The sequence below is a fragment of the Magnolia sinica genome, chromosome 15, assembly GCF_029962835.1.
Source record: "Magnolia sinica isolate HGM2019 chromosome 15, MsV1, whole genome shotgun sequence".
NCBI lineage: Eukaryota > Viridiplantae > Streptophyta > Magnoliopsida > Magnoliales > Magnoliaceae > Magnolia > Magnolia sinica.
In genome coordinates, this window is record NC_080587.1 from 61,214,678 (window position 1) to 61,239,852 (window position 25,175).

General features: G+C 37.9%; 1 protein-coding gene across 1 annotated transcript; it reads right to left on the bottom strand.

Moving 5' to 3' along the window:
* Positions 1-8,311: 8,311 nt before the first annotated feature.
* LOC131227810 (probable calcium-binding protein CML25) lies at positions 8,312-9,717 on the bottom strand. The gene has a single exon (XM_058223635.1). It carries the CDS (start codon positions 9,384-9,386, stop codon positions 8,826-8,828), a length of 561 nt encoding a protein of 186 aa, XP_058079618.1. The 5' UTR covers positions 9,387-9,717; the 3' UTR covers positions 8,312-8,825.
* Between the last annotated feature and the right edge of the window lie 15,458 nt (positions 9,718-25,175).

Here is a 25,175-nt window from a genome sequence, read left to right on the forward strand (position 1 = left end):
AGAAGAATGTTAATTGCTATTAATAAGTTGTCTAATCTATATTAGTGATTACATATTTAAAAAAACATGTAATTTTTAAATATATACCCTTGGAAACCATAAATGAGTATAATGGGCCAGACTTGGGTTGAGTATTTGCCGGGTCTTAAGGCCCTAGCTATGGTTGTTTTTTGTTTTTTGTTTTTTTGTTTTTTTTCACCCCACACCCACACCACATACTCACACACCCACTTACACCACATGGGCACTCGAACCCATTATCTCAGTGTTGAAACAGAGTCTATCTACCATTGACCCATTGAGCTAGACTCGGGTTAGGTTGGGTTAAGTGTCAATATTGATGGTTGGTGCTCAGATGGGCTCTCTCACAAACCCATGTGCCCTTGGGAAAATCCATTCAACTGCTAAAAGAGCTTTGATAAGCCCATACAATAAAGTTTGTGTACACACCACATATATGCTACCATGACATATAGGCGTGAGATCTGATCCATCCATCAAATTGGTCCAAAATTGTAAATGTTTCCCAAAAATAAAACCTGGTCTAATCAGCATGTGGGCCTTGATAATGAAAACATGTGCATGGGTTTTAAAACTTTGGCCATGTTTCTTCAGAGCTGTACATTTGTTTTGCAAGCTGTGTCCCACTTGACCAGCGGATTAAGCTGATTCTTGGTTAGGGCATCAATTTAGTGGTGCCGTTCTAATGAATGGATCTTGGACCTGTCCCGCATGCTAACACATGTGCGGCCATGTACCTGAGCTTTCTCCCAGGGAGGAGTGGGCTTAGTAAAGCTCTTATGTATAGGGCCTACCTTAATGTATGTATTGTATATCCACGCGGTTGACCCTTTTTCCAACTCATTTTAGAACGAGAGCCCAAACCTGAAGCAGATCCAAATCTCAGGTGGACCACACCACAAGAAACAGTGGTGATTGGACACTTACCATTAAAAACTTCCTAGGGTCTACCATAATGTTAATTTACCATCCAACCCATTGACAAGGTCAAACAGACCTGGATGAAGCGAAAACAAAAATAGCAGGATCATTCAAAACTTGTGGGCCACAAGAAGTTTTTAATGGTCAATTGCTACTGTTCCCTCTGGTGTGGTCCAGTTGAGATTTGGATCTACGTTAGGTTTGGGCCCACGTCCTAAAATAAGCTGAAAAAACTGATGGACAAAATGGATATGCAACATATACATCAAGGTGGGCCATGGATACGTCCTAACTGAATCCCAGCCCATCTAATACTGTGTTGTTCGCGTGACATTCACTTCAGAGAAATTTCCAACTGTACGACTCATTTATGGCCCATTTCCCTTTTTAAGCCCACTTATTGTTAGATCCAGAGAATAAGCCCAGTGTACGGACAGCTTTTCTCAGGTCGAAAATGCCCCTGCAAGCGGATCGGCTGGCGCTCGAAGACGAGCGCTGACGCTCCTCGAGCTCCAAGTTGTACGAATGGTTCAAAAGAGATCAAAGTTACGTAGGCCCACAGTTATGTATTTATTATATCCACAGCGTTCATCTATATTTCGAGATCATTTTGAAGCATTATTCAAAAAAATAAAAATAAAATCATATACAAATATCAACTGGATCACACCACAAAGAGCAGTGGTGAAAATTGATTTTCACCGTTAAAAATTTTGTAGGGCCCACCATAACATTTATTTTCCATCCAATCTATTCATAAGGTCACAAAGACCTGGATGAAGAGGAAAAACAAATTTCATAATGATTCAGAACTTCTGTGACCCCTAAAAGAGTTTCAATGGTGTACGTTCAAAGAAGCATGGTAATGTCTTATGATACAGGCAGATCTCTGGCTACGGATTATAACCGTAGCTATAAATATCATAATTCGTAGTCATAAGAGCCTCTCCCAATAATCAAACCCGAATCGGGGTGGGCTCGCTGAACTGGCGCTTCCCCCGCCCTCCCCACTTGCTGGCCTGTCCAGCGAGGCCACTCCAATCTGGCGGCCCACCTATAGCTACGGATTATAATTGTAGCGATAGGTAATCTGACGCCCACCCGCACTCCCTTTTTCTTCTTCTCCTTTTTTTTTTTTTTTTTTTTTTAAATTTTTACGTGGAGAACTTTATTCTATCTACAATTTTCTCCAATACATATTTATATAAATATGTATATATAAGCATATAAATTTTTTTTTCTCTTTTTTTCATTTCTTTCTTTATTTATTTAACAAGAATATCTTCTAAACCAAAATTAGTTACTTGACGTACCCTATATGATTTTGGGGTAGGAGAAGCTACTTTAGCCAACCAACCTGGTTATTTTCCAAGATTCCATCAGGTCGGTGGTCGAAAATCCATTTCATTCACTTCGTAGTCAATTTCAATCAGTTCGCGGTCAATTTCATTTATTTCATTTACTTCACGGTCAATTCCATGCATTTCACAATAAATCCCAGTGATTCCTCTTCACTTCACGGTCAATTCCATGCATTTCACGGTCAATTCCCTTCACTTCATGGTCAATTCTGTGCATTTCACAGTCAATTCCCTTCATTTCACGGTCAATTCCATGCATTTCACGGTCAATTCTAGCGATTTCCCTTCACTTCACGGTCAATTCAATTCATTTCACGGTCAATTCCCTTCATTTCACGGTCAATTCCATGCATTTCACGGTCAATTCTGGTGATTCCCTTTCACTTCACGATCAATTCAATTCATTTCACGGTCAATTTCCTTCACTTCACGGTCAATTCCGTGCATTTCACGGTCAATTCCGGTGATTCCCCTTCACTTCACAGTCAATTCAATTCATTTCACAGTTAATTCCCTTCACTTCAGGGTCAATTCCGTGCATTTCACCGTCAATTCCCTTCACTTCACGGTCAATTCCATGCATTTCACTCCATTCACTCCCTTACACTCGAATACACGTCCAAACTCATCTCTGTCATCCTTATTCCCTCAAATACACATTAGAACTCATCTCTTCCATCCCTATTCCTTCTTGTCACCGATTTTCTTCATTAAATCTCCATCCTACTATCGCATTATATCTTACATGTTCCATTCTACTCAAGGCTACTTGCATTCGTTTTCTGAGAGGACGTAAATGTATTGATAAATGTGAAATGTTGTACGCTTTTCTCTGAAGAACGTGTTTCACATCAATGCCGGGATTGACCGTGAAATGCATGGAATTGACTGTGAAGTGAAGGGAATTTACCGTGAAATGCATGGAATTGACCGTGAAGTGAAGGGAATTGATTGTGAAAAGCATGTAATTGACTGTGAAGTGAAGTGAATTGACCGTGAAATGCATGAAAATGACTGTGAAGTGAAGCAAATTGACGGTGAAGTAAAGAGAATTGACCGTGAAATGCATGGAATTGACCGTGAAGTGAAGGGGAATCGTCGGGATTGACTGTGAAATGCATGAAATTGACCATGAAGTGAAGGGAGTTAATCGTGAAATGAATGGAAATGACCGTGAAGTGAAGGGAATTGACCGTGAAATGCATGGAATTGACCATGAAGTGAAGGGGAATCATCGGAATTGACTGTGAAGTGAAGTGAATTGATCGTGAAGTGAAGGGAATTGAAGGGAAATGACCGTGAAATGAATGGAAATGACCGTGAAGTGAAGGGAATTGATTGTGAAATGCATGGAATTGACTGTGAAGTGAAGGGGGATCACCGAAAATGACCGTGAAATCGACCGGGTCCAGATGGGGTCGACCCCGTTCCCCCTCAAAGCTCTTTGGGCCATACCTGAGTTATAGATTTATTCCGTGATTTTGGTTTCCACCCAAACTTGTTGAGGAAACTATAGATTCTTAATATACAGCAATTCCAAGAATTTAACATTAGACCCTCTGAAATTATCTCACATACATCCTCTGCATTGACCTTCACGCTAATTGCTTTCAATGGGTCCCGGTATAAAGAAGAAGTGGAGCCCAAACAGTTTTCAGCCAAACAGGGTCGACTCCATGCATTTCACGGTCAATTCCTGCGATACAGCTTCACTTCACGGTCATTTCCATGCATTACACGGTCAATTCCCTTCACTTCACGGTCATTTCCATGCATTTCATGGTCAATTCCGGCGATTCCGCTTCTCTTCACGGTCATTTCCATGCATTTCACGGTCAATTCCCTTCACTTCACGGCCATTTCCATGCATTTCACGATCAATTCCCTTCACTTCATGGTCAATTTCATGCATTTCACGGTCAAATTCCCTTGACTTCACGGTCAATTCTATGCATTTCACGGTCAATTCCGGTGATTCCCATTCACTTCATAGTCAATTCAATTCATTTCATGGTCAATTCCCTTCACTTCACGGTCAATTCCGTGCATTTCATGGTCAATTCCATGCATTTCATGGTCAATTCCGGCGATTCCCCTTCATTTCAAGTCAATTCCATGCATTTCATAGTCAATTCTCTTTACTTCACAGTCAATTCAATGCATTTCACGTTCAATTCCCTTCACTTCACGGTCAATTCCATACATTTCATGGTCAATCCCGGTGATTCCCATTCATTTCACGGTCATTTCCATGCATTTCACAGTCAATTCCCTTCACTTCACGGTCAATTCCATGCATTTAACAGTCAATTCCCTTCACTTCACCGTCAATCCAATTCATTTCACAATCAATCCCTTCACTTCACCGTCAATCCAATTCATTTCACAGTCAATCCCTTCACTTCACGGTCAATTCCATGCATTTCACGGTCAATCCTGGCGTTGATGTGAAACACGTTCTTTGGAGAAAAGCCTACAACATTTCATGTTTATCAATGCATTCACATTCTCTTAGAAAATGAATGCAGGTAGCCTTGAGTAGAATGAAACATGAAAGATGTAATGTGATAGTAGGATGGAGATTTAATGAAGAAAATCGGTGAAAAGAAGGAATAAGGATGGAAGAGATGAGTTCAGACGTGTATTTGAGGGAATAAGGATGACAGAGATGAGTTCAGACGTGTATTTGATTGTAAGGGAGTGAAATGCATGGAATTGACCTTGAAGTGAAGGGAATTGATAGTGAAATGCACGGAATTGACCGTGAAGTGAAGGGAATGACTGTGAAATGAATTGAATTAACCGTGAAGTGAAGGGGAATCGCCAGAATTGACCATGAAATGCATGAAATTGACCGTGAAATGAAGGGAATTGACCGTGAAATGAATTGAATTGACTGTGAAGTGAAGGGGAATTGCTGGAATTGATCATGAAATGCATGGAATTGACTATGAAATGAAGGAAATTGACCGTGAAATTCGCGAAATTGACCATGAAGTGAAGGGAATTGACCGTGAAATACATGGAATTGACCGTGAAGTGAAGGGGAATCGTCGGGATTGACTGTGAAATGCATGGAATTGATCGCGAAGTAAATGAAATGAATGAAATTGACTACGAACTGATTGAAATTGACTGCGAAGTGAATGAAATGGATTTTCAACCATCGACCTAATGGAATCTTGGAAAATAACTAGGTTGGTTTGCTAAAGTAGCTTCTCCTATCCCAAAATCATATAGGGTACATCAAGTAACTAATTTAGGTTTAGAAGACATTCTCGTTAAATAAATAAAGAAAGAAATGAAAAAAAAGAGAGAAAATTTTTATGCTTATATATATATATATATGTCTTAGAGAAAACTGTAGGTAGAATAAAGTTTTCCATGTAAAAAACAAAAAAAAAAGGGGGGCCGGGGGGGCAGACCAGTTTATGGTACCTATCGCTATGGTTACAATCCATAGCCATAGGGGGCCCGCCAGTTTGGTGAGCCCATCCCGATTCGTGTTTGATTTTTGGGAGATGCCTTTATAGATATGGATTATGGTATATATGGCTACGGTTATAATCCGTAGCGATAGGTCAACCGTAGCTTCCGGCATTCTCATTTATGAAAAAGCAGGGGCATTTTCAACCCGTGAAAAAGCTGTCCGTGCACCTGGGGCTTATTATCGGGAGCTAAAAATAAGTGGGCTTAAAAAGGGAAATGGTCCATAAATGGCTCGTACGGTAGGAAATTTCTCTTCACTTCATCCATCATCAGATGCTCCTAATATTCACGCACATTCGCAGAGAACCGTAGGTTAGCTCCTAGTTGCATTGGGAAACTTATAACATTCAATTGATTGATCTAGACCATCCATTAGGTCTAACATAGATATCATGTGCTACCATGCAAATATTACACCAATAGGACAATGGAAAACCTACGATAGTTAGCCTTTAAACAAACGGTATACAAAGATAAGTCCAATCTATAATTTGATATATCTTTTTTATTTTTATTTTTTGGAAAACACCATGGATTGTTGCTTGTTATTTTAAAGATTCACTTTTGTTAGGACATCCTAACCAATCCATACATGGTTCGGAAAATAGATGGCTACAGAAATAAGGAAAAATCAAGGACAGATTGGATTATCCAATCAGTGCAAATTTTGCATGGTAGCAAATAAAAATATGTTTTAAACTTATTAGACAATTTAGATCCGCGATCGGATCGCCCCCAAAGTGACCAATTGCAATTAAGAGTACCATAACTTCTTGTACGCTAAGAGCACCAGAGCATTGCTAGAGAAGTAGGATAGGTTAAACCGTGAGAGATAAGCAAGACATGATAATTACATCATAACAAGAGATTTTGAAATATCGAAGTAGCTGACTGGATCTTCTTGTTGGTGCTTATCTCTAATAGGCACCATTTGAATCATTACACTTGGAGACTTGGATTGACTCATTCTGGTCTAAGGGCCGAGTCTAACTCACCCAAGTTAGGGTTTATTGGTCTGACCCATTAAGTGAATGACTTGGATGGCTAAAAAGGGCTCTATTTGCATAAACCGATCGTATGATACAATTAATGTTTTAAATAATAAATAGTGTGGTAACATTTATTCCTCTTAAGCGTAATGTATAATTAAGTTGTATAAGTTACGTAGCGTATATGTTGCTTCTAGATTTTTAATCAAAGTTGTATTTGATTACACCAATTTCATGATATTCTGTGTTTAATTAGATTAATTGATGAACAAAATTTATCATATTTAGTACAATCAATCATGATCTAAAGTAATAAAAAAAAGATAATAATTAAGTATAAGATAAAGAAAGAGCAACAAAACTAATTTTTTTTAAAGGTAACATTATTAAGGATTGAACTTTGGATTAGTCATGCACCGTATCTCAACTAGCTCTTTTAACGAGTGGGAGATAATAAAATTGATTTAATACTGTTACTTATATTATTTTATTAAAAGTATTAAAAAAATCAATTATTTTAATTAAAAATAAAAAATACGACAAATAATTAAAAATATTATTTAATTTTAATATTGTAATGAAAAATAACTAATAATCCGATCTACGTAATGTAGTCCATAAAGCATATAACATATGTAAATTATCATATAATTTAGGCCACACACGACCTAACTTTTTATCATGAGATACCTGGTGTTGAGACTAAGCTACGTAGTGTTAAGACTAAGCTGAGCTAGGTAAGATATGGTTTGACTAGTGACCCAATACCATTTAAGATTTGAATTTGCCTCATTTCTAAGCTCATGCCCTAAAATGAGCCGGCAAATTGGAAGGACGGGTGGATAAAACACATATCATGGCGTAGAGCTTTGACATCAGCTACTTCGTGCTACATAGCGTAAGTTACAAGCCACACGCTATTTAAGGTATCAGATACAGTTCTCTTGAAGGAGGGCCTGTGTTAAAACTACATGTCCGGAAGCATTCTATGTACTACAAAAGAGAAATGATACAAGAGCCCGCAATCCAATCGATCGATCCGAATTTTCCATTGAGTCAATAGTTACAATGCAAAATTATGTTGATTGGATGATCTTATTCTTCCTTGATTAGGTCTCACTCGGTAGCCATTCTTTTTCCAAGCAATGAATGAGATGGGTAAAGTTGCATAATAAAAAGTGAATCGTAGAAGACTTGAGCAATTCATGATGGTCTTGGTAGATAGATTGAAATGGTGATTTTCCCTAATTTTGTGTTAACCAACTTGACCATTCATATCAAAATATAACAATCAGATAGTTACAATAGTCAGGTCAGTGTGATATGTACATGGTAGCCTATGCAATGAGTGTTGGACGTGATGAACGGTCTAGATCAACTGATGGGATTGTCATCCAGGAGAATAACTTATAAAGCTCTGAGTTGGGCGCACAGTAGGCCCCACAGCTCAGTTATCTAAAACTGATCTGATGGACCCCAACATGGATAGATCGTGGCCACTAAATCAAGACAATCTGTCCACCCAAAAAATAAAATAAAAATCTAATGAGCAATCAAGAACAATCTCTAAGAGATAATCCATATATACAAAGAACAAATGAACAATAAGGAATTACATGATCATCCACTTACCATTTTGTACAAGTGGGGCAAATATCTAAGTGATCCAGACCATTGGTGTATTGGGCCCCACAATAAACACACGTTTCCACAGAAATCCACCCCATTGGAAAATTCTAGCATCCAACTTTTGGTGGAATTCAAACAGACAATCAGGAAAAGAGACTAAATATTGGTGACTAGGATCTTCTATTCCAGGAGATTTTTGGTGAACAGTCCATCTACAGTATGGCCCAATAGACCAACGGTCTGGATCATCGATCCGTTGGATCCACTTTCACAAAATGAAAATACAACTGTAATGTTCTTTATCATTAGATCATATGATCATATGATTACTATGAACAATTAAGAACAATCTCTAACAAGCCAATTCATATTAGATTGAAGAAACTCCAAATTCATAGAAAAAAGAACAAATGCTTCACTGTAATTCTTCGATAACGGTCGGCATTTTCATCGAACGAGTCATCATGATTTTGAATTCTTCGAAATCTATAAGACCGTTGCCATCGCAATCCACCCCACGAATCATCTTCCTACATTCTGCCATCGAGCTCTCATCGCCCAAGCTCCGCAGCACCCTCTGCAATTCCTCCGGCGAAATCGATCCGTTCCCGTCGAGATCGAATATCAAGAACGCATTCCGTAAGTCTTCCAAGACTGCAGACGAATCCACGCCGGTAGTGTTAAGCTCTATGAATTCATTCAAATCGATGAATCCATCGCCGTCGGAATCGACCTCTCTCACCATCCTTTGAAGCTCTTCTTCGGAAGCAGGGTGGCCTAAGTTGCTCATGATCGAGCCTAGCTCCGACCATGATATCTTTCCATCGCCGTTGGCGTCGAACTTTTGAAAGACGTGCTGGAGTTCATCAACTTGGGTTCTTTTCGATCCCGAGCGGCTGAATACTGAATTTTTGAGGGATGAATTGGGAGGGGATTTTGATTTCTTTCGACGTGCGAGCAATGACCGAATACCCATTTGTTGGTTTTCTGAAAGGAGTAGGTTTTTGGAAGAAAATGAAAAGAAGGAGAGAGGAGAAGGGAAGGTATTGGTCTTCTATGTTTTTTGATAGAGAGAGAGGAGAAGGTAGATGATCTTCTATGTTTTTTGATGGAGAGAGAGAGGGAGAGGGAGAGAGAGAGAGCGCTAAAAAGAGAGGTTGGTTGCAACCAGAATCCGTGGGAATCTCATATTTCAGTTGAAAATCTTCTATTTGGAGTGTTGGGGTATTAAGATAAGCTAATTTTGGAGTCGTGGGGTTACTGTAATTTTACACAGAATCGTTCTAATTACAGATCGTTTTTGCAGGACTTTAAATTTGTATGTATCCGGACCTGTTTTTGTCTGTACACAGAGAGTTTGGTGTATATACCATCAACCGGTCGGATTCGGTCGGGTCTGGATGTGGGTGGTTGGGATTCTCTCTTTCTGAGCTGTACTATCCTTTGTGTCTTAGGACCCTGGCTCTGGGTGGGTTGGTTTGGGTTTAGGCTCAGTGTAAATGGTTGGCACGTAAAGCCAATGGTTAGAATACTTAGACCCGTTTGTCATTGTTTTTGTAAAGTGAGTGATTAATTAATAAATTTTTTTCTTAAATTGTTATCAGTGGTGTGGCCCACCTGAATTATGTATTGGGTTGATTTTTTTAACCCAATGCCTGATATTGAGGGACATACCTGATGGATGGAGTGGTGTGGCCCACCTGAATTATGTATTGGGTTGATTTTTTTAACCCAATGCCTGATATTGAGGGACATACCTGATGGGTCGGGTCTGGATGTGGGTGGTTGGGATTCTCTCTTTCTGAGCTGTAGTATCCTTTGTGTCTTAGGACCCTGGCTCTGGTTGGGTTGGTTTGGGTTTAGGCTCAGTGTAAATGGTTGGCACGTAAAGCCAATGGTTAGAATACTTAGACCCGTTTGTCATTGTTTTTGTAAAGTGAGTGATTAATTAATAAAAAATTTTCTTAAATTGTTATCAGTGGTGTGGCCCACCTGAATTATGTATTGGGTTGGTTTTTTTAACCCAATGCCTGATATTGAGGGACATGCCTGATGGATGGAGTGGATCTTCTACAAAATATGTTGGGTCCCACAGATTCATGTTGTACTTCTTCCACGCAAAAAGTGTTTTGCAGGATTCTGATACGACCTTTATTTTGGTTTAAAACACTTCCATATGTGATATATCTAAGAGAAATGCTTCATTGCTGTAAGTTATAGAGCTATACTAGCTACATTAGATCACTTAGACAATCCAATCCATTGATCTAGACCGTTCATTAGGTTTAGTCCACTTTTCATTAGCTGCCATGCCAACATCTAATCAATCCGACGGGTAATAACCACTTGACCAATGGCTTCTAATATTGACGGTATAGATGGTTTACACAAAATAGGTCTGATCAACAATTTGATCCATCTATTTGTTGGGTCCCATTGTGGATTGCTTATGATTCTGAAGAATGTATTTTATTAGGCAATTGTAACCATCCAATTTGTGGCTTGGAAAAGAGATGGCTACATAAAATAAAACTAAACAAAGGATGGATTGGATCATCTGATCAGTACGATTTTTGCACGGTGGCATATGAACATGTTCGATAGTTATAGACACCTTAAATAGATTAATTATTAGATTGTCCAAGTGAATGGCTGCAACTTAGAGCATTATAACTAGAGTGCTCGAAGGAGCACTGGAGCATTTCTCTATGCTCCATCCAGAGGTGGTTCAGATATTTGAACGGTATGGATTTGGCTAAAACAACGGCACAGGTACGTTTAATGAGTCACTATTATTTATTAAACGGTGCATGACTAACAGCATATCTGATTAATGCTAGTTGATTTCAACCAGGGTTATTTTTGTCATTTCAAAAAGGCTTGTAATAAGTTCTCTGTACTTTTTTAGCTGTGTATTTTTATTCTCTTTATCTTTTTATTTTTCTCTCAATGTAGCATGTGCCACAATTCTAAGTATATAAGACACATGTAATAGATCACTATTGTGGGCCCCACCATGATATTTGTGTTTCATTAACTTTGTTCATTGGTTTTACTAGATTAGGTTATGGCGTGAGCCAAAAAAAATCATACAAATTCAAAATTCAAGTGGACCATACCACAAAAAATAGGTTTGAATATAGTGACAAATCTTGTTCAAATTTTTAGAATTTTGGAAAATATTCAAATTTTGAAGTTTTAAAAGTGATATTATATGAGATATCTCATTGAAAACAAATTCATCATCATTATCATCATCAAAACTTTATCTTAATTAATTGGGGTCGGCTAAATAAATCATGTTCCACCATTTCACTTCATCAAGGGCTAGACTTCCAATTAGACCATAAATTAGCTTCCATCTTACCCTCTTAGAGTCTTCAACTTGTACCAAGTCACTCGTAGTCAACATGGTTCTTGATTTTTGTTGACATGATCAAACCATCTAAGTCAACTTTCTCTTATTTTATACTCATTGGTATTACTGCTAAGTTTCCTAGAATGTATCATTTCTAAATATATTTTTCCTCATCTTATCACTCATCCATCCCAATACCCCCATTTCAACTACACTTATCATATGAACATGTTGTTCTTTAACCATCATTTGTCTATACACAATGGTTGGTTTTATAGTTATCTTATAAAAATTTTCTTTCAGTTTAAGTTATCACAGCCTGGATTTTGAGTATGAGCGCGCATTTCACACCTGAGATCCGTGTTGCGACTTGTACACTAAGTGTACTTAATCCCTCCAAAACATTTATGCAGAGACATAAATCTGGTATTGTTAATGTAGAGACCAAGTTCCATTCGATCACAATTACGTATCATACATCTAAAAATCAACATCCATTCAAGCTTATCTATCTCAATTTCAATTAAAAGCCCATAATCCAATCGGGGCATTATTCACATGTATAACATTAATACTTAAATCAAAAAATGGTAATATCATGTCCAAAGGTCAAAATCATAAATCAATGTCACCATTTAAAGCAACATATAAAAAATTATAATTTGTTCTAAAAATAACAATTAAAAACTAAATTAATAATTAAGATTGGTCCAAATTGGCCAATTTTTCTTTCGTCACGTAAGACTGTGTGTCTCGTGAATCCTTCTCTGACTCTGCTATGAACTTTTGTTCTTGTGCCAAAGGTTCAGCCTCGATCACATCTGTATGATTTTTTATCAATAGAGGGAAAGCTGGTCAGAATTCTCGACGTGGTTCATCACATCAAAATTAAAATAGAAAAATACACAAAAGTATACAAATAGCCATACAACAATGTAAATGCATGTAATGCATAAATATAGTGCAAATGTGTAAATGCATGAATGCATCAAGTGAGATAATCGTCCACTTGCTTGAGCTAGATAATCGTCAACCCGCATTTGCACTTGGGAGGCTTCTACCAATTTGGTAGGCATAGGTAATGCCCGCATCTACCTCTTGGGTAGGTTTCCACTAGTATTGTAGGCATCTGGTAACGATTCTACCAGGTACAACCTCTAGGGAGGTACCTTAAGAATTCAAGCATGTAGTGTGTATGCAAGAGATGAATGCACGATTGTAATTATATATTTGTAAACAATGGATTGCATATTAAACTAATATGCCAACTTATAAAAACATAATTTACATGCGAATCAACACCATATAATTCTTAATCAAAACAAACCAAAGTATCAATTCCATAATATGAAATTAAGTAACTCTACTTAACCGACACAAGCGAACATCAGATTCAACCTAACAGATACATCAAACCAATCAAGCTACTTTAATTCTAATGGAGAGGAAATACATTGAGATCACTCACCTATATTTAGTGATAATGATTACATATAGTAATGAATTAGATCAAGTTAGAACTCTTTAATAAAATCACATAAACAAAAATCATTTCCTGATCATATTAATTAACATGGTGAGGCCCACCTTTGATTAATCAATTTCTTACAATGGGGTCTACATGAAGGATTATATGAAGTCCAACTAAACTCTTTCGGATCCAACCCTTAAAATAGGATTTATAAGCATAAGAAACTAATGTGGGACCCATTGATCACATCAAAGTGGTTGATGCACAATTTCATATTCCCAATCCTAGAGTCAAACAAACCTGTTTTAGGTGTTTATTGATTGAATTGACAACATTGTCAATCGACAACACTGTTGATCGAAGAGACTCGAATTGATGGTCTATCGATCGTATCGACACGAGTAAAAATTTAAGCTTTTAGTCTTTGGATAATTTTTTACTCTATTGATCGAATAGCTGCCAATCAAAAGTCGAATCAACAGACATTAAATTCAATCATTTTTATGAATCAAATTGAAAAATTAGAGATTTTTATTAATTTAATATTTAGGGTCCAATTATGCCTATTGGACAGATCCAAACCAATCATTGGCCCTCTTTTGATCAATGAAGAAAGTGAGGTCTATTGATCAGTTGATCCGAACCACCAATGATCCACTTTATTCGAATCTATAAAAATTGATAATACTTATTGTTTAAATAGTGTGGTCTACCAGACGGTCAGATCGATATGATATTTTGGGTGGCATTGTAGTTAGATTACAGAATTTGAATAGATCATCTAGATCAAAATCGGATCTCACATGTTAGGTGATCTGACATGATATACACTGCATGATTCATTATTTAGGATATCCTTATATCGGTGTGGCTCATCTGATGGTCTAATCAATTTGAAATTTAGAATCTTAACATATTTTGACCTTAAAAATCAAGTGATCGATGTGGATCTAATCATACATCTTAAGATAGTCCAACACAATTCTTTGCGTCAAGTCGTAAGAGCACTTGTACAAAGAATTGCATCTTCTCATAGGATATTTCAATGTACAGTTAATCTAAACCGTTCATTGTATATGTATGATATAAATGTCCTACATTACCCACAAATAAGAGGAAGAATAATAGAATTTTCGTCAATCAGCATAATCCATCAAATGATCGGATTGACTTGATCCTTAAGATCCTGGCATATTTTGACTTCAGAAGATAGACAGATTGTACGGATCAAACTTCATAGGCCATTATAGTTTAATATCACCTTCTGTGCGAATTTACTAAAAGCGATTGCGTAGATGATGACATCTTTATACTATATATGTTGAATAGATTGATACGATGAATGTGCAAATAATCCAACCCGTTTATTGCATAAATATATCAAAATATGCCTAGTTTGTAAGAAACATAATGTAAAGAAGATAAGATTCTTAACTTGATTAGCTTTGGATAATGGTTTTCTCCACTCTCTCTCTCTCTCTCTCACTCTCTCTCACTTTTAGTCCATAGGTTTTTTTCTTTTATTTCTTTTAGTTAGAGTAGGACTTTCTCTCTATAATGCCCATGATTTTCACCAACTCGGGGTTTAAAAATCATCATGCGTTACTATTAGAACTTTAAATAGATATAGATGTATATACATGTCTATACTTGAAATTTCTGAAAACTTACACATGAAAACCTGTTTCTAACTATCAGACCTTAACAAAACTTCAGATACTAGAGATATAACTCCATTCATAACTGTTAGTATGTTATGATCTTAAAAAGACTCATGAGCAAGGCATGGTGGTATGTGACATCGTATCAGAATTGTCGGCCTATGCTGGGGTGACATGCATTACAAAATTGGGTGATGAGCCTCCCTGTAATGACCATTTAACACTAATGGAGGCCACAAGCCTATTATATTGGTGATAAAATTGAGTGACAACCCCTATCTTATTTGTAATTATCCTTGGATAATGAGCCCTTACGTTTGTTTGATAGTGTGATTTGGACTTTTAGGTGACAAACCCTAAGTTGGATTAAGGATTACTGGCAAGGAATTGTTACGTGTTATAACGAGTAATGTGATATGGTTAGCAACTTTTGATAGAATGGCGGTATCTGAGTTCGCCAAATTATTGTCTGAACCTGGATTAATAATTACTTAGCTAATCATACATATTATGACATTTATACACTTGTTGTGGTTGTTAAAGTTGTCATGAGGGAGTATTGGCATTAGTGCAAAAGGCATTAGAGTCACATTGATGAGGGAGTGTTGGAATCGTGTAAAAAAAATAAAATCCGCATATCATGACATTCATGCATTTAATAAATAGATAGAAATTTATTGTTTTATAATTCTATTATTGCCTATGCTTATTTATGTTCATAACATGTGTAACTTAGAAAATGATATCACTGAATTAGATACTCACTCCTACTTGAGATGATGTTTTAAAATACCAACTAGGTGATATTGTTGATACAGGTACCACCGAGATCTCAGACAGGCTGGCTTAGACCGACATACACCGTCATCGGGACGTTTTTGGAACATTGGATGAAAACAAAAGATTTTACACTTTATTTATTTTGAACACGTACATATTGGAATATGTTTGGTTTTGTTGAATTTATATTGTGGCTTGTGTAGTCCTCATTTATGTGGATACCACTTTTGGAGTTGTACATTTTGAATATTATCCATATATTTCTAAGTTTAGTTATCTCTGCTTAACTTTTAACATCATTGATTTAAAACTACTCTAGTTAATGATCATGAATGAATGTTAATCTACTGCGCAAGCACATGGGAACTCGCCCCACATACATTTTTTCTAGGTTCACACACGAGAACTTAAGATTGAAATCTTTATACTCGGGTTTTGAATTTCGGGTCATGACACACACTCTCTCACACTTTCATCCTTAAAAAGAAGAAGTCGTTAGACAAGATGGATATGGGGGATAGAGATATTTGAGGGATGAGAAAGAGATGAGAGGGATATCGGATATGAGAGATAAGAGAGATTCAAATTTTCTTTCTCTATCTCTTAAAATTTAATTTTTTTTAAAAAAGATCTGGTCATTACATAAGTAGTTGTAGCATCTTGGATTTTCACCGTTTTGAATTTCCAAAAATCCTTAAAATTTTTAAAAATATAATTAACTTATATTACCACTTACTGACCATTGGCACTCAATTATAGTTTATACACGGGTGGAACCAGTAAAGAACCGCACAAGTTTGATTAATCAACCGTAGGAAGCCAATGAATCCGCCTGATCACTTGAACATCAACTTTAGCTCCATGATTTACTCATATAGGGCCTAAAATCTAACCGACCCATCGCTAACTGATCAAGACAATCATAACTAAATTAAAGATCTAACCAAGGTCGAGTCAGATAAGGCCCGGATCTTGACTAATAGACCAAATCAACCCCGTTACTCTTTTAGCTTAAAACCAACGGTTTAGAGTAATCATGACCAAACCTCTACTTTCACTAGTTATAAATAGGCCACACTATGAACATAGTTAATTTAAACCCTAATCATTGCCCCCAAGAAATCTTAATACTTAATTCATTCCATAAATGCCCCGATTTTTCAAATAAGCTTTAAACCGCTCGTTGGTGAGCCACTAGTTCCAAAACTATAGAATAATGCCCGTCTTACTAGGCTCGACGTCTATCGCGGGAGCCGGACCTGGGAATTGTCCAGAACCGCTCAACTTGAGCCAAAGGACGAGTGCATGAGAAGTGCAAATACCCTAAAGGAAGAAGCTGAAACTTAAGTGATTTGGGTAGTCCACTCTTATACAAAGTTGAGGATTTTAGACCGTCGGTATACGACCAAACTTCTCACGAGGAGTAAGGATATTTTCCTTCTTATATCTGTATAGCCGCGGCCCCAATCGACCATCGATGACCGTTGAACAGACTTCTAATCATATACGTCGATCGGTGCATCCAAATGACAGGTCGATCATGTCCATACATAGATCATCATTAGGGCTAACTATTCTACGGTGTATATCGATATGTACGCCTCATAGTTAGCCCTAGAGGTTAGAAAGACCCTCCCATAGGGCTAGTATGGTAAAAACCTAGCCATTAGGGCCATTTACACCAAATCTGACACTGTAAAAGGGCCTCATTTGGGCACCCCTTCTCCCCATACGAATTTACCCTAGGGAACAAAGGGAGAGATAGAGAAAAAAGAGAAGGAAGAGAGGAAGAAGAGAGTGAAGGTGGACCGTAGGCAAGGTGGGCCCAAGGGAGGTGAGATCTAGAAATTCCTCTTCCCTTTCCTCAAGAAACCTCACATCCACAAATACAAGCGATTCTCATCCGATTGGGGATGTAAGCACCTATCCTTTTTGTAATCCTTTGTGTTGAGCTAGCATTTGCATGGGATTCTAACATGCAAGTACATTGTCTTAGGATTCCAGCTGATCGACACCGAGTTCGGCATTTTTAGGTCGTTTTTCAAGATCTCAACGAACCATAAGTGCGGACTATTATTCTTAGGTGGCCTAGCACCAATTTTAATATGAGTCTAATGATTTTGCTTGTTGGGTGATGTACTTGGATAATCTAGAAAACCTAGACAAGACCTTAGATCCCCCTCAAATCAATATGGAATAATGATGAAATGCTTAATGTTTCTCAAACATGATTGTGTATGTAATTGATGATTGCTTGTGCATCCCTTGCTCGAATCTTGTATGATGTTTCCTCATAACATATTTAATGCACTATCCTTTTGTGAATACTTTTGGTATTAGGAGATATATGAAATGCTTGGCTTCCTTGCTAACCTACACAACACACATGCACCATTATTTCATAAAATTGTTAGCATTGCTTTGTAGAAAAATCTAGATTTTATGTTGGGAAATATATATGCATGATATTACATATGCTAGTCGATAACCTTGATTGTTGGCATGTTATGGATTACCAATAAAACCCTTGGGTTGGTAAGAAATCTAAGGAGAGAGACGGTGGTCCCGTTGGTAGGACTACCCTAAGGCTAAACTCGTGAATTTGGGCGGCTGCGTATGGGCAACAGTAGTTAGACTACATGGGTCGCTTGTACCCGATGTCGTCTGTTACGTACTCGCCTAAACTCATGTGGTCTAGTCTACTTACTGACCAACCATGTTTGTTAACCATGTCTGCTCACACCTGAATGGAACCTGGGACACCCTTCGCCCACTGTAACCCATTGATAACTAAATTGAAAATGATTCACCGACTCATGAGCCGGGCATGGCGGAACGGGACATTGTGTCCGAGCTGTCGGCCTACGCTGGGGTGACGAGCCTCCCCGTAGTGACTGTGAGTGATCCCTTTTCTTAACACTCCCCATGTGGTTGAAGTCGAGGATGTCCTGACCTCACACGTTGAGAGGCCTTGGCCTCGCAACTAGTTGAGGATATTGTTACGTGGGGTGTACCAGTTTTTTCAATCTGCTAAATGAACGGAACTAACTAAATATTTGGTTAAAATTATTCATACATTGTATTAGCTAGGATTTGGTAACTTGGCAGTTGAGGTCGGAATGAGGGAGTGCTGGTCATGTGCGATCGTTAGACGGAGTCACTCGAGGGAATGTTGTGGCGAGGTCATGCATCATATCATTTATCATGCATATGCATTAACAAGATTAGCTAAGGGTTTATGAATGCTTGCCTTTCATTAAATTCATAATATATTGATGTTTGTTACAACTTAGGGTTAATAGCACCCACTGAGTTGATCACTCACTCCCACTCTGGGATGGTATTTTAAAACACCAACCAGACTCTTCCGTAGATGCAGGTGATGCAGAGTATGAGGAGTCTGACGGTGCGAGTCTTGAGGAGGAGGATGAGCTGTCCTACTTTCAGCTGATGGACGGTCCTCCATTAGCCTAGTGGACGGGTTTTGGATCGCTGAGTGGTGGACTCAGTGCACTATTCTTTTAGACTTGTTATTCTTTTGTGATTTTGTTGGGCAACGCCTTGGGCGACTCATTTACATTCTTTTGGACTTGTATATATTTGACCTCTTTCATTTTAGTAGACTAGTTGTGATTGTGTTTCATGTTCCAAGAAATTTCATGCTGCGCATTTAAACCTAATTAAACACAAATTAGTAAAAATCAATATAAGTGATACCCCGGAACTTGGGAGTCGAGTGTATATATGACCCCTAATTTCCAAGGCGTTACAGTAGTACATGACAATCACATAAACTCTGAAGGCACATCTCCATGTCTTCCTCGCAAGATAGATTTTATGGATAACATCTTTCTCAATCTCTCTACTTTCATGAATTATTGACCCAATGCATCGAAAATGTCATTTTGGAAAACTTATTGGTTAGTAATCATAAAAATTTCTTATTTCACTTTTATTGTTATTAAATTACACTTCATATACTCTATTTTAGTTTAACTAATTTAAATCCTTTATATTATAAAGCATCCTTTTAGAAGATTAACTTTGTATTTTTACCATCCATTGTTTTGTCAATCAAAACTATGTCTATATTATCTACAAATAACATACACCATTGAACTCTTCTTGCAAATATTTTATTAACTCGTCTATAACCAATGTGGAAAGATATGAGTTTAATGTCAATACCTAGTGAAATCATATAATAATTAACAATTCACTTATCTCTAATATTGTATGAAATATTCCACCACGATGCATGCAGAAGCTTGGTGGAGCTATATAATTACAGCTAAGTTCTAAATGGGGGGTAATATTGCATGAAATATTCTACCACGATGTATGCAGAAGTTGGTGGAGCTATATAACTACAGCTAAGTTTTATTAGGACTACTTTAAAATTCTTAAATTAAAATCTAATTGTCTACTAAAATAATTCACCAATTTAAACAAGGTAAAATAATACTAAGGCTTTCAAGCCAAAGTGGGTCCACTCACATAGATTACAAAAGATATGCCATTTAAGCAACTAATGTATAAATTAAGATAGTAATCTCATGTGTAGGATGTGTTAGCTATTCAACTCTTAGCATACATCTAATCATACACACACATAATTCAACAAATTATTTTCATAAACATAATTAAAAATGTGTTCAATTCACAATTTCAAACACAAACATGTATAGTGGTTCAGTTTCCTTACTTCATTCCCAACGAACATACTCTCCTCGAGTGTACCGGTATTCACTATCTCAGGAGTTTTTAATAGGTTTACCCCTAACCTTTAGAAGCATACACTCTCGCCGAAGGCTTATAAAAGGACTTACAAATGTAAACTCCCATCAGAGGCTTATATAAGGACTTCGACACACATATACTCTTCTTGTGGGCTTACACAATGTAACACCCCGTACCTTTCAGTACTCGGGTGTTACCATGTAACTTAATTTAGTATAAATACAAACCTAGCTTAAGCAAACATTTACGTGCATTTTAGCCTAAATTTGATCGTGAAAATAGTCTACATCCATATATTCAGCTATTCATCTATTGATGTTCGGGATGAACCATCACATCATTAGCAAAACCCATTCTTAGAATTTTGATCACTTCATTAGACAAATAGAACCGTACCCGGCATTTTAGGACTCAGATAATAAAATCCACCGTTCATCGAGTTTACAACGTCCCGTTAGATGATCCACCCTTTAAAAACACAAATCAGATCATCCAGTTTCATATTGAACCCCGGGATCACACCTAAATACTTTTTGGGACCCTTGGGGTTATTGGTAACTAGATATGAGTCAATCCAACCGATGGATTGGTTGGATGTCAAAAATTAATAATTAGATGTTCATGCGTTATGGCCCATGTAACAATTAAAGTCAGCTAAGGAGTAGATACATGAATTATAACAGTTGATCTACCATAAGGATAACTTTGTTCAAGAATAGGCCCTACAAGTGTAACGTAAAATAATAATAATTTATATTATTAAAGATGTTATAATTGTGACACTCAATATTGTAAATCCATGGAATAAGTGGTCTTAATCACTTGAACAATTTTCAATACTATTGAAGTTCACATCAGAATCAATCCGACTGCTGGATCAATGTGCATTAACAAATATGACTTAAATTAAGTTGAGGGGCTCACATGAGCATTGGGTCTGCCTCATCTCCAGTCAAATGACCCAGTTGGGCCTATGGAGCATCATGGATGAAGTGGATTTCTTTAAAAATCACCGTGGGCCCCACACTTATTATGTGTGCACTAGAGTGAAGCACCACAGGTGCACCAGACCAGGGGTCTGGTCAAATCGGGTTTGACCTGTGCCTAGCTGAAAGAGCATAGGCCTTTTCCACTTTTCTCCCGCCAGTGCCATTTTGAACGGATGACGTCCGTTTTGATTTCACTGTGGCCCACCCGAGGAAACATAAAGACGATTAGAACCGTCCATCATGTCCACAATGCGAGGCTGACCAAAACTCTACCCTTCTCGCCCGTGGAAACACGCATGCGTGCCCACAGTTTCCAGCAAAATCGGGCTGCTTGCGACACAATTCCAAAAAGCCTGGCAATCTGCATGCGTCACCCTCCCACCATCTCAACCGTAGAACGTGAACAATCCTAGCCCTTCAACCTAGGGACCCCTTTCGTAACCAAATGAAAACAATGGCCGATTTTGCATTACCGGCCGTATTTGGAAGTGGTTTCAAATGGATTAAATCTCGACCGTTTGGGTTCAATCCAATGGTTTGGAGGAGCTAGGGTAATCCATAAAGGAGAGATGATCAAGCAACGGCGGGATTCTCTCCCATTTCTTGCAGCTGCTCGAGAGGTCTCGGCCGAAACTTCCAAGCTCGAAACCACTGGAAAAACTTCATCAAAGCTTTGAAACCTAACATCATTTAGCCCTATCTCATCAATTCATACCATCCAATGCATTTGTTTCCAAGGAAAACACTTTGTATCGAGATTTGCCATTAATGGCGAGTCTTCTTCCTCATTAGGAAACAGCCATCGTTCGAGCTATGTGGCCATTGAATGTCTATCAGGTGAGCCTTCCGAACATCATTATATCATAGACAATCATCCCAAAGCTTATTTGGATTGCTGTGGTGAAAATCCAATCAAGGCAGTGTGCGTGTTGGGTTATCGCACCAAGCTGCTACACCAGGTGACTCAACCAAGTCGGGTCGAATCGAGTCGTCCAGAGGCGTTGGACCTTCAGCAAAGGGAAAAGAGAGAGCAGAGAAGAAAGAAAAGGGAAGCTAGAGAGGAAAAAGGAAATGAAGAAGAGAGATATAAGGCGGGTTACGCCGCTGCCAACTCAACTGGAGTCGAGGTAGTGTCTGGTTGGGACCAGTCCATTGCTGGATGTTTCCAGCTGGAAGAGAAGAGGAAGAAGCAGATGAAAGAAGAAGAAAGGGTTCGAGAGAGAAGTCGGCAGTTGTCGCCGTGCCACACTAGCTCGGTTCGAATCGAGTCACTGACTCGCTCTAACTGAAGTGGAGGATGAGTTGGGTGGACTTGATAGGGATGAACAATAGAAAGAGAAAGAAGAAAGAGAGAGAGAGAGGGTGAAACAGAAATGAAAGAGAGAGAAGGAGAAGGGAGCATGGAGGGTGAGTTGTTCACTACCAGTCCAAGCTCGCTGACTCAGCTATCTTCACCGAGTTGAGCCGAGTTGGTTAAGGTGGGTCTGGTTTAACCCAGTCGCATAGCTGGATATTAGGTTTTGGAAGAAAAACAGGAAGAAGAAGAAGAAAGATAGAGAGAGAGAGAGCTTAGGATGCTTTGCTTCCATGTTGCACCGGGCCGACTCTACCGAGTCACTAGGTTGTGTTAGGCCGTGTTTGCTGAGTCCATTGCTGGACATCTTCTAGCAGAAAGAGAAGAGAAGGAATGGTAAGAAAGAAGAAGAGGGGAAAAATGAGAGAGAGAGACATCGGTTGAGTCGACTCGCTTAGATCGGGCTCGAGTTAGGTAAGCCATTTCATTCAATCATATTTTTTATTATTTTAATATCATTAGTTATTATTGGATTATTATTTTTAATCAGTAACATTATTAATATTGTTATTACATCAATTAGAAATTGAATCCAAAAATCTAAACCTAGATATAAACTCCAGGATGAAACCTTATATCTAAGAAATCTAGACCTTAGGTTATAAGCTTAACCCTAAAAAGTCTACAGAACGTGGATCTAACCATATAATTTACAATTTATGGTAGGATCTGACCCTAAGGGCGTGCGCACCTCCTATCGACACTAGTAGGCGATTCAACACTTAAGGTGATGATTTCTTCCCCTTGAGCTTTTCACTTTTCTATTAGTTTAAGTGATAGTTCATGTTTTAATTTCAGTTGAGAATTGTTATCTCTATTTTATTATTACTTGCGCTAGTTGTTGGATTGACCGCTAACTTATATTCTCGACATTTATCTTGTATAAACATATGTATGTTGCACTTGTATACTTTCTTATGCTTGTGGATTTCTTATGGAACTTAAACTAGTACATCTATCAGTGGGAAACTCCACTTATAAATGTGCATCCAGACTTGGGATGTAACTTGACTGATTGTGACTATAATGAGCTTCTGACCTAGTGGCCATTTTACCTAAGTTGTTGTGGACTTATCACCTTACGGACCCTTGTACCCTCTATGGCTTTGACATGATATTTTCCCTTTTTACCTTTGATATGATATTTTCCACATGTGGCTTTCATTTGATATTTGCCCTAAGTAGCTTGATGGATTATTTTTGTATATCTATACGATGGTAAGATCCACTTGTGACACTATGATTGGCCACTAGTCGATGGGGTTACCATTAAACATCTTAATGTTGGAGTCTCATGAGTAGGGGATGGTGGTATGGGACCTATGCCAGAGTTGTCGGCCTACGCTGGGTGATGAGCCCCCCATAATGACCTTTGAACTTTCTTAAATTGGCTGATTGTAATCGGAATAAGAACGGTTTGACTAATCATACATTCATAGTATATGGGCAATGATGGGTGGTTAATTCTGGATGCTATAGCATGTGCCCTTAGGTCTTAGTGTGGTATTGTTTTGCAAGCTCCCAGACCATCGACTGTCGACCCACATAAGTGATGTATGATGGCTTGGTTACTATACTTGTACGTGATTTATGTATGTGATGTGTTTTGTTGGTGATCGGTCAGATGCATGGGTGACGAGTCCAAGTCTGACTAGATGAGAATCTCCAGGTCGATGTGCATTCAGACATTCATGCATTTAAACATGATTGCATCATGTATGGTTTTGGATGCATTATTTCTTTAAACTATGCTTGAGTAATACGATGATCTATAATCCCGAGGGGAATTCACACTGAGCTGGCTACCAATTCATCGAATATATAACTGTACAGGTAGTGCTGGTAGTTTAAACGATATTCATGTTTGGATTGATGAGAAGCATGGTACAATTGTCAAGGGTGTATGGTTGTAATTGCCAATAGAAGTTGCGCGATGTTGCAACTCAAGTTTTTATGCATTTTATTATTTCTCATGTGTTAAATCTTGTAATTCTTGTATTTGTTAACATAGATACAGTGGTTTGTATAAGTCATTTTGGGCAACCACTCTTATATTTTGAATATATATATAATTTCCTTTATGCTTGATTTATTTCTCTTCCGCTAAACTGCTAACACTGATAAAAAGAAAAAGAAAAAGAAAATACAAGTGCAATTTGGTTATCTTTAAGGGTTAATACTCAGGTTTTTGGAGAACGAGTCATATACTCGGGTTCTGAAAATATAGGGCGTTACACACAATGACTTATCAAGCGTACACTCCCTTTGGAAGCCTCTACAAGGACTTAGATACATACTCACTCGTGTTGATGGCGATACATTCGTATATAAGAACCTATGCGAATTTAGGTCATAAATTATATATTCAATCCTACATAAGGAAAGAGATGAATGGATTCTACAATTGATACT

Excerpts from the sequence above, each read along its gene's own strand:
- LOC131227810 (XM_058223635.1), bottom strand. The coding sequence starts at position 9,386 with ATGGGTATTCGGTCATTGCTCGCACGTCGAAAGAAATCAAAATCCCCT.